At 47.2% G+C, this 10,248-nt stretch overlaps 1 protein-coding gene across 2 annotated transcripts in view; it reads right to left on the reverse strand.

Moving 5' to 3' along the window:
- Positions 1 to 574: 574 nt before the first annotated feature.
- Positions 575 to 10,248, reverse strand: part of LOC126569655 (lachesin-like) — a 37,521-nt gene continuing 27,847 nt past the window's right edge. Inside the window, exons 3-10 of one of the 2 annotated variants that reach the window (XM_050226900.1) lie at positions 8,109 to 8,325; positions 5,432 to 5,590; positions 5,210 to 5,338; positions 4,886 to 5,036; positions 4,645 to 4,787; positions 3,032 to 3,157; positions 2,828 to 2,935; positions 575 to 2,742 (exon numbers count right to left, since the gene is read on the reverse strand). In XM_050226900.1, the coding sequence (XP_050082857.1) occupies positions 2,663 to 2,742; positions 2,828 to 2,935; positions 3,032 to 3,157; positions 4,645 to 4,787; positions 4,886 to 5,036; positions 5,210 to 5,338; positions 5,432 to 5,590; positions 8,109 to 8,325 (1,113 nt within the window). In that variant the 3' untranslated portion in view covers positions 575 to 2,662. Of the gene's footprint in view, positions 2,743 to 2,827; positions 2,936 to 3,031; positions 3,158 to 4,644; positions 4,788 to 4,885; positions 5,037 to 5,209; positions 5,342 to 5,431; positions 5,591 to 8,108; positions 8,326 to 10,248 lie in introns of both variants that reach the window. The other variant, XM_050226898.1, reaches the window with a different exon arrangement.

Here is a 10,248-nt window from a genome sequence, read left to right on the forward strand (position 1 = left end):
GCTGGATGCCTTTAGTCACGTTTAATTCACCTTCACTGAATACTTATGCTATTTTTCAATGAATTGCAACATTTGTGCCAAGGTAGCCACCGCTGCCAGCAAACGAGTACGCGTACACGATGAGCAGCGGATGACGAAGCGCGGATGATGATGATGATGCCACCAACCGGACGGCAGGTCGGTCCTCGATGCAATCGTGTAATGAAGTGGGAGGTGGAATGCCACAGAAGTGTCTTTGCCGTTACTGAATGAAATTATGTCGTGCACGTCGAGTTTGTAAAGAGTTTGTGCTGGTTGATTCTGTTTTTTAACAAGGTTCCCTTGTCCCCTCGCTGTCGCTGACGCTGCCACTGGAATGAATGGTAGGACTCAAGGTAGTCGAAGCCTTTAGGTACGGGACTTTTTGTAGCAGCCTGCTCTTTGGAAATGTTGCTGCTAGAATAATTGCGTCGCACTGTAAAGGGGAAGGGGAGAGCCCCTGGCTGCAAGGATCATGAGGACTGGTGGGACAAATACTCACGCTCGATCAGTTCCGTGGAGTTCCGGGAAGAAATCATACCGTCAGTAGTCTGCACTGATTGCCGCTTTTGTAAAGCAAAATATATATATTTCAGTTCTGTTATGTTGATTGGTTGTGTGTTGCACGTGTGTATGTGTATGTGTGAGTGTGCCATGTAGGTTGCAATTTTCGTTTGTTTATTCGACCACGGACATTCCTGTTAGTTTGGTTTGGTTTTGTTGCATTTGGATTCGCTTTTTACATTAATTACTGCCCCGGGGGGCATTCACGGTCACTGGTTTCGATAACAATACTGGTGGTTTGCTGGCTATTTAGCAAATTTTATTCTAGCTATGAGAAACTATATACCCTTGCGATCAACTAGGTTAGCATATAACAATGGCCAACCTACCGCGCCTTCGCCTTCGCTCGCACGTCGCGACCCTCCATTTTCTACTGATAATTGTTGTGTTGTGAGTAATGTTGCCTCGCACGTTCCGCACTCTGTGCTGCTGCTCGCGAGGAAATGATAGCGAGGAAACTGCTAGCCAAGGAAACGGTTTTACGGATTGCAAAGGTAACTTCTTACTTCGAGCGCCCTTGTTGTCGCCTAGTGTTTTCCGCCTGTTTTTCGGCCGCCAAATTGACAGCTTTCTTCCTTCGCAACCTGTGTGCCCATCAGCTCGACGCCTACTACTGCCTACTCCGGGATTATATTAATTGTTTTTTTTTGTTGCTGTCCCAGTGCTATTAGTTTTAGCTTTTTGGCCACCTGTTTTACAATGATACCACTATCTTTCCCCAGTTTGATGCTGTTTCTGCTTATCTCCGCTCTGAAATTTCTTAATTTGTTTTTTTTTTTGTTTTCCTCTGTCCCGTCTTCTCCTCCTCGACTACGTAGTAGTAGCACAAATTGTGGTAACGTATAGGCTTACGATAGTATTGATTGATTTACGACCACTCCGCGCTCGCACCTCCTGACACGTGTTTGATGTGTTTGATTTTTATCAAATTTCTTACCCCATCAGCTCTCCCATACCTGCATAATTCAGTGGTTTTCGTTCATGTTTTCTGAGATGTGTTTGCGAGAGATAAAGAGGGAGAGAGAGACAGCACGCTAAGCAGATCCTCTCTAAACTGACAACAAAGTCAAAGGAAGGACAAAGTGTAGGCAACCTGACTTGCCAGCTTGGTTTGCAATGCAACGGCGCTCGATGCTACATCAAGAGTGATGCCCTGCTCTAAGCACTCTATAAATTCGATCGATGCCGTTTTGAGACACAACGGCGGTAGTGTGTCCCATGGGAACTCTTGGGTTGGTGCGAGAGCGCGAGTGAGAGATACGTAGATAAGGAACGCAATTTTCCTTTCGAGTACATCATTCAAACCAGTTTAGGGAAATAAAAATGGTCAACCTCCACGGGGACTCACATAAATCACCACTATAATGTGCTGTAAATGTGCAATGCCAACATAGAATAAGTTAAGCAAGCACCGGGGCAATCCAAGCTAAAAGAGGAATTCGAGGAACGTTTCCTTCAAACTAACCGTTCACTTTGTCGCTCTCGATCCGCTTTTCGTCTTTCTCCTGATTAAGGCATGTTACTAATATACGCCAACTAGCCAACGTGGGCCGTGGGCCTGCGCTCGGTGATTAGTGTATTGTTTATCTTAAAAATGTGTTTGATTTTCCATGCCTTTCCTTGGCTAATATCGCTCCTGCCGTAAGCGTGCAGATGCCAACCCACCAGTCAGACCAACATGTCGGCACGGTTCTCGACTTAGCCAGCGCATACCTAAGGGTGGCCTGCGCCCAGACAGATAGCAACGCATAATCTACATTCAAATATACAATCCAACAAAACTTAACTTTCTTTACATCAGACGCGTACATGCATTACTTACTACTTACTTAGCGAACGAACGAACGAACGAACGAATTGCACCGGGCCACGCCACTTTACTCTCTATTTTGTCAGCTTCCGTCCCCGCTCTCCCTAGTAGTATCGTACACGCGTTTCTGTTTTTTCCTCTTCTTCCTATTACAAATTGGATTCGCAAAACTGCACAAACGGAACCACAAACAGGGTTAACAAATCGTGATCATGTTTAACGTACGCAGCACGAACCGACGGCAGAACAACGGAACGATGAAAGTCACCGTCACTGAGCGAGTGCGGCCAGAGCGTGACAGACTAGCGCTAGTGCCGTCATCCACCGGACCGTTGCTTTGTGCGTTGCTCCTGTGAAGTATCATGTGATTGCATCGTTTCGCCATTTCAATCATAACTAATCCAAGCCAGGATGCTGTGTTAATGTGCAACTTACCATTAGCGCCATCCGATTCGTCCACCGATCTGTCCCGGTTGGGCTTCGAATCGCTGGATTTCTGCTCCGAACGGTTCAGCTGGTTCAAGTCCGACTGATAACGTATACCTGAGAGGAAGTGGACAGGAGTATTAAAAACAATAAGTTTGTTATGGACACACTTGTAGCCACTAGATCAAGGAGATTGCTTTTAATTGAAATTACCTTTATCGAAGTGATTGACAGTCATCGTTGACAAACCGAACGGTGTCTCGTATGGGCGCGTCGCTGGCAGAGTCGTGGTAATGCTTTCCGTTGTCGATGGTGGTATCGTAGTCGGAGGACTGGATGCTGCCGAATGGAATGGATAAGATCGCAAAGCTTGAGCGTCAGTACCGGCTCCGGGATTGGCCGTGTTTTCAATTAAAAACCCCTGCATAACATAAGTTCATCTTTCGTTCTCGTCTTCTCTTGAGAACCATACCATATCGTCACTTCATCATCTAATCATAAAATGTGGGTCCTGGATCATGATCGTAAATGTTAAATTCTCCTCGGTTTACGATGTCATCACCGAGGGTAACCGGGGTAACGAAAGGCTCAAACCATAAAGAGAGAATGCTGGTCATACGCTTCCATCAGAAGTCACTCTGGCTCTCAGCCTTAAGCTGCTTAGCAGAAGAACGGTTTAGTTCTTCTTTGGCTCCTTGCTCGCCACGAAACTTATCTTGGGAGTAGCCTGATGGATACATATGTTGATGCTCAGCATGTTCTTGTTGGCAACTTACATCGACCGACTGCGAGCTGATGGATTTCTTGGAACAGTAAAGGCAAAGGGGAACAAGACCGACATCGATTGATTGAGATGGGAGAGAGTGATAGCCTTGCATTCCGGTTCGGCAGATTAACCCCATAAAATCCCAATGCGAACTATGTTGCAAACAGCTTTCGGCTCATAAAAATCAAATTAGCTTTCATATTTCGCTGTACTTTTGCTTGAGTGTGGCAAGTAGGGATACTGTTATTTGGAATATTCTACACAGAACGCTATCGAAGCATTTTTTTTCTCTTGAAGCTCACACTGTAAACACATGATATGTTTACAGGATTCGTTGCTGTATCCTCCTTGAAGAGACGCTCTATGGCATTCTAAGACAATTGTTTGTTCAGAACGAGCGCAGCAGCCGCCACTTGTCGTGAGTAGAGAACACGTACGACAGCGAGTGTGACTGCGACAACGGGACGTGCAAATGAAATCAAACCCAAAGCATACGGGGCAGGTCGTCCGTGCCACCAACCACCATATGCCCCCTCTCGTGGAGCATTCAATTGACAGGAATTGAGATTCCAACCGGAGACTTCCTTTGAAGTCTTCATTCGTGGTGGCTTGACAAAATCAGTGTCCATCATGGTGCACCACCTACCCTGTGGTGATGTTTCCGTAGCCAAGGACCTGGTTAGTTGGATATGGTAGCACGTCCTCCCCCACAAACACATACACACCGGATGCACACTCACAACGACGAGTGCCACAGTTGGTGGGTTCCGGTCGAGTAAATCCGGCAAAGCTTGATGCTAAAGCCAGCCAGCAAAGCGCTGGTACCAGCTGATGTTTGCGGACACTTGAACATCGTGAACATCGACAGCATCCAACAGGTTGCTGGTAAACACATTGTGGCCAGTGTGAGAATCTTTTTTGGGCGTCGTAAATCGTTCATGTTCAAGGTTTGACACCTTCACCACCATTTGTGCTTCGGGTTTGTACAGCGCGACACGCTTACAAGCGAGGGACTGTGTAACACCTGGCGGAGAGCAGCTTATCGAGCTAATTCACTTACAATACAACCGGATGCTGCCGTCCGTTTCTCCGCGTGGATTCTTGGCGATGCACTTGTAAACACCGTAATCGCTGTGCTGTACCTCGGCAATGTGCAACCGCATCACGGCCTTATACGAAGGGTTCCCGGGGATGGTTTCGGTTCTGGAAAGCCATGGGAAATGGTCACCAATTTTTAGATTTTGTAACGCTTCATTTCTGTAACGTGTTTCGAGCGGGACAGAGAGAGCCAAGGGCCTTACTTGTACTTGAGCGAATCGTGTATCATCTGATCGTTCTCCCGTGTCCAGTAGTTGAGTGAGGTAGGATGAGCTTCTATGTTACATTCGATGGAAGTGTTGAAGCCAACGGGCACACCGACCAGCTGATGTGGTGTCCACAGCATCGGTGGAACTGCAGAGCGAGGAAAAAGAAACAGAGAGAAAGCGGAGCAGATGCATCTGGGTTAGTAAAAGCAAAGCCTCATCGTATCGCGCAAAACGCGTTGACTGTCAATCAATTAAAACGGCGACGGGATTGACGTTGCCCTGCGGCATCGGAAGCACGGACGGACCGGCCATACTCACAATCAACACTGACTTTAATGCGCTTCGAGACACTCGGTGGCACCCCGTTCGTTGCTATGCAGAGGTAAGCGCCCATGTCGTACCGGGAAACTCGTGACAGTGTCAGGACATCTCCCTCCCATTCGAGCACTACTGGAAGTGGAGGTTGGTTAATCAATTAGCAGGCGGCCAAAAACGGATGGCGTGACCATCCATCCCGGTAACCTGGAGCTCCAGACTTACCACTGTTGTTGCGCGTGATGGCTATCTTTGTGTTATCGTCGCGCTTCCACTTTATCGATGGCGGTGGACTGCCGGTTGCCTTGCAACGGAGCGTCACGTTGGCCCCTTCACGCACGATCACGTCACTCGACGAGACGGAATCGTCAATGTTTGGTGGCACTGAATAACGGGAAGGGAAGTTTAGTGATTGAAAAGTTGCTCATTCCTGGGGGATGCATCTGGTTTTAAAATGTTGATGAAACTTTATTTATTCATCAGCTCTTGGATGTGTGTGTTTGTGCGTGTATGTGTGCCGGTGGCCACGGGTCACTCAATCTGCTAAATCGTTGAATTATTCGTCAAAGGCGCGAAGGTGCTGTTCAAATCAGCAAAAACCACCCACCGGACTATAACTCTTGGGAGTGAGGTGAGAAGTTATCGAATGGCAAGTTATGCTCCGATTTTCCAACCCTGCCCGGTGACTGTGGTCCAGAAAGTTGGTAAATCTGGAAGTCAACGTAGTAGAGAAGTGAGCCAAGATCATACGAAGCGTGTCTCCCGCATTATCGTCCTCATAAATAATGCAAATTATCCCGAGTTTATCTGGTTTCCCTCTCACTATAACACCCGCACCCACACACACTTATACTGGGAAGGAAAGAAAGAGGGAACAACGAAGAGACGAGGACGTAAGAGCGTGAAAGTATTGATAATCGGAGAATTTTGGATTTCGAGCGCTCGACCGCAGGAAGATGATGAAATACCCTCTCTCTCTCTCTCTCTCTGCTTAAAGTAGCATGGAGCAAGCATTGGAAAAGGGACACGCATAGCGGCCAAAAGAAAAAGGAAAACATTCAGCCAGCCAGCCAGCCCAACATGGTCTGGCAATTTACACTGGGTGCGGTTGTGCCCAACGATTTCCGTGCTCGACCGGCATTGTGATTATTCAAATCGGGAATGTGATGTTTGTGGATGTGACATTTAATTTGCGAAAAATTTCCCAATTTTTCACTCCAACAAAGTCCAAAGGAAAAACTTTTTCCTAGTGCTAGCCCTCCTTCCGAATCAGTCGTTGCAGTCGTTGTGGTAGTCTTGGTTCGGTTCCGTTCTTAAGGCAGCAAGAGAAATGTAGATTTTCATCCTCGGTAGATCTGAGTCACGAATTCTCTCGAAGTAAAAAGTAACGTGTCGCCTTATCCGTATATTACATCTTACGGAGTGCAATGAACGGAATTGGCTAATAGTGTTTAGTGTTGCTTTGGGAAATGCACTTGTCGTTTTGAGAAGAATAGTGATCTGGTGAAGGAGGCGCCAGGTGATGGAGGCGCCAGGTAACCGGTAAAATTTCAGGGGTTTTCAATCGAAAGTTGGGAAAAAAACAATATCTAACTCTATATCAAACTGCATTGTTTTAGGGCTTTATACCCAGAAAACTCAAACTGCATTATGCTTTCTCAGCTTATCTAATTTTTCTGAAAAAGAGAACAAAACTGCTCTAAAAATCTTAAAAATACTTCCATAAAAGAAAACTATTTTGAGCCAATTAATTAGGAACAAACGACAGTTTTCCAAATCGAATAAGGTGCCTTAATGAAGTCTCGTCGCCACATTACGGTCGCTCTCATTCGATTACGCACTCGTGTAATCCTTCATCATCATCATCGCTCGCGACTACCGATGTTCATCTTTCATAAAATGTCATCATTGATTGAGCTATTAGTGATTGACTCGTTCGGTTGTCGGTTACGGAAATTGCCGCTACCAGCGTATGACTGCGTGTGTGGCACTTGGCTCTCCGGTTGTTAGCCAGCAGTCGGCAGTCGGATTCGAGTGTCGATGTGTGTTTGAATGTCATAATTGAATTAACGGTCTGATAAATCGACAGTAAATGATGAATATGATATGCCACGTTTGGTAGTCCATGGCTCCGGTTCCCTTTCGCCACCGTCACATATTGGCAGCGAGGCCGGGCCATACATATTCAATTATGGCCGGCGTCAACTATTAAACCATCAACCGTTTCTATCGTTACCGGTTCACTGTCCTCGCTCTCTCTACACGGAACTGGCTGTCCATCCATCCGTCCGTCCGTCCGTCCTGTCAATAATATTTCGTGCAATCGGAGCAGTACGCTGGGCATACAATCTGCGGTGTGGGTGCATTGACTGACTGTGGCCGGCCTAGAGTAATGAAGGCACAGACACAGTAAGTCGTTTGGCAAATATGACGTCTGACGAACGAACGAGAGGGATGTGTCATCGTCGCGTGTCAAATTAACGCGGTCTGTTGCACCGATGTTTCGACCACTCATTGTCGAAATACATGAGCAACAAGTGGCCTACAGTTGTTTCTTTTAGATTTTGCGCCAGGACACCAAACAGAACGTTGTGCTTGAGTGGACATCGTCCAGCCCAGGATATTAATAATCAAATGATCATTCGATAGAACTCTCGCTGATGCAATTGTTTCAGCCAACCGGATGACATAATTTCAATTAAACGATGGTGCTTTTCAACTGTTTCGGTTTATTTTTTTTGCACACTCGAAAGGCGGCGCTGCGTGAACTATTAAAATCCAAACACAAAAACCTACAACCAACCGCAGCTGGAATGGACGTACCCAAATTCAATTATGGGCTCTTTGATGGGCTATTCGCTAGAAAAAATAAAAATGATGACAATAAAAGCGATCAACGTACCAACCACATGTAGATAACCGAACTGCGTTTTGGCGGTGACGGTGTTAATCTGGCACATGTACCGGCCCTTGTCCTCCTCCTGCACGTTGGTGATGTGCAGGAACCAGGTCTTGTGTTTGTCGTGCTTATCGTGCGTGACGCTGATCCGCGGGTTCCTCGTGATCACGTGATTGTGCACGGTCAGTATGGCCGACTGCTCGAAGTGCATCCAGGCGACCTGTGAACGGAGGGAAAGGAAATGGGTAAATGGGTCGTTATTTAGTAAGGGGAAAAAGGTAATATTGTGTTTAGTGCCACTTTCCAATCGGCACGATAGCGCACGCCAACACTTCCCTGGCCCTCGGGGGTTCCTTTTCCAATCATTCATCATCGCATCATCATCGTGTCGTGGTGTGCTGCAACCAAGTAACACGTTGACAGATGCCAAGCCTACCGTCGTCAATATCCTGTTGGTGGCATGCGCTTGATCCTATCCTCTGGCTATTAATGTCAGGCCTTGTGTCCCCTTGTGTCCTCCACCTTCTCCGCCGCTGGTAATTGTTACTAGCGGACTGCCATCGTCCTTTTTGGGAGTGTCGCGATTTGCGAGAGAGCATGCTAATCGAATGTAAACATAACCTTCTTCACACGGACCACCGGCACCCGGTGTTGGCCAATATTTATCATAAACAACGATAGCTGCAAACATAAATTTCCTAGCCGCAGCTCAGCCGCAGAGTGCTTCGTGTGCTTCGTGGCCAAAAACGGGACACAGCTTCCCATTTAAATCACGGCAACGCCCCGGAGGTTTACGCCGACAATCTTTTGGGATGGTCTAGACACGAGTGTGTGCGACTAGTCACCATTTCCACGCCGTCACCTCACAGCCCTTTTAAAGTCCTCTACGAGAAGGACACTGTCTGGACAGAGTGCGAGAGAAAGAGCGCATCAGCGACAAAAATTACCACTGCAGCGGAGCCTGTTCTCCGGGAGGAACTGGAGCACACCAAAACGTCCTTTTAATTGAATGCTCTACGTACTAGTAGCTGGTAGTAGCAGTCACCCTGCAGACATAAGGCGGCGGCATAAAAGTGTTAACATATGCCACTCTTGGCCCCGGATCCGGTTCCGGTTCCGGATTGTCATAAAAGCACGGCGCAACCGCTCGCAACCAGAAGCCAGAGCCCGTTGTAATTTAAATAAAACAAACATTACCGCCGTCGTTCAGGCTGGCTCTGGGCTGGATGCCAAACGATCCGGCCTCGGCAGGACTTTTACTTCTCCCCGGTCTCGGTGGTAATTGGGTTCCTTGCTTCCGCCCCGGGGAGAGCGGGCCAATAAATTGCCATATTTAGCTGCAAGCCAATCGAGAAACTAGCCCGAACCCCGGTGTGGAACCAATTTCGCAATCAACATTCTTTGTTTATTTCCGGATGGACACACTGTGCGGGTGTCCTGGCCGGGCTAGAGGCTTAACGAAACTACGATCATAATCCGATTTCATCACAAGAAATCATGATCGCGCATAATTTGCAACGGCACTATCGGGTGGCCACCATTCGGTTCCGATTAGCATTTAACAGTTTAACCAACAAAACAAAAATGAAAACAATGGAACCATCAGGGAAGCATGGAAATTGTGTTGAACTAAAGGATATTAAATTGAAAGAATTTTCCTGCCCTCTCGCTATCTCTCTCTCGCTCTCTCGCTGAGTTCAATATCCTTTTTTCGTCGCTCGCCATAATACGCCAAACACAAAGCGCGGAATTGCGTTTGTGGTAACCCATAATTAATAAAAGGGGAGCTTTAAAATTAAACTAATTTCCAACCGAGTCAACAGAATGTGCCAGGCAGGCAGGCAGGCAGGCAGGCATGCAGCGTCACTCCGTTCTACTCCCATTATCACCGATTCAGTCGACCTTTATTGTTGACATCACCACCAGCATGGAGAAGGAGTTGAGAGTGTCGGCAGAGGGAAGCTTTTCCACTGTGCAAAGCATCGTTTAAGGTCAAAAACTGAAATGCCATCCAACCGAGCGAATGAACGAAGCAGCATGGACCACCTCCTGAGAGCGTGGTATGCTCTCAGCGATTTTTTTTTGTCGCCTGGGGTTCCTTTCCTGGGCTTCCATCATTTATTTTCACCCCGGCTCACCACAC

This window comes from Anopheles aquasalis, chromosome 2 (genome assembly GCF_943734665.1).
Source record: "Anopheles aquasalis chromosome 2, idAnoAquaMG_Q_19, whole genome shotgun sequence".
Classification (NCBI taxonomy): Eukaryota; Metazoa; Arthropoda; class Insecta; order Diptera; family Culicidae; genus Anopheles; species Anopheles aquasalis.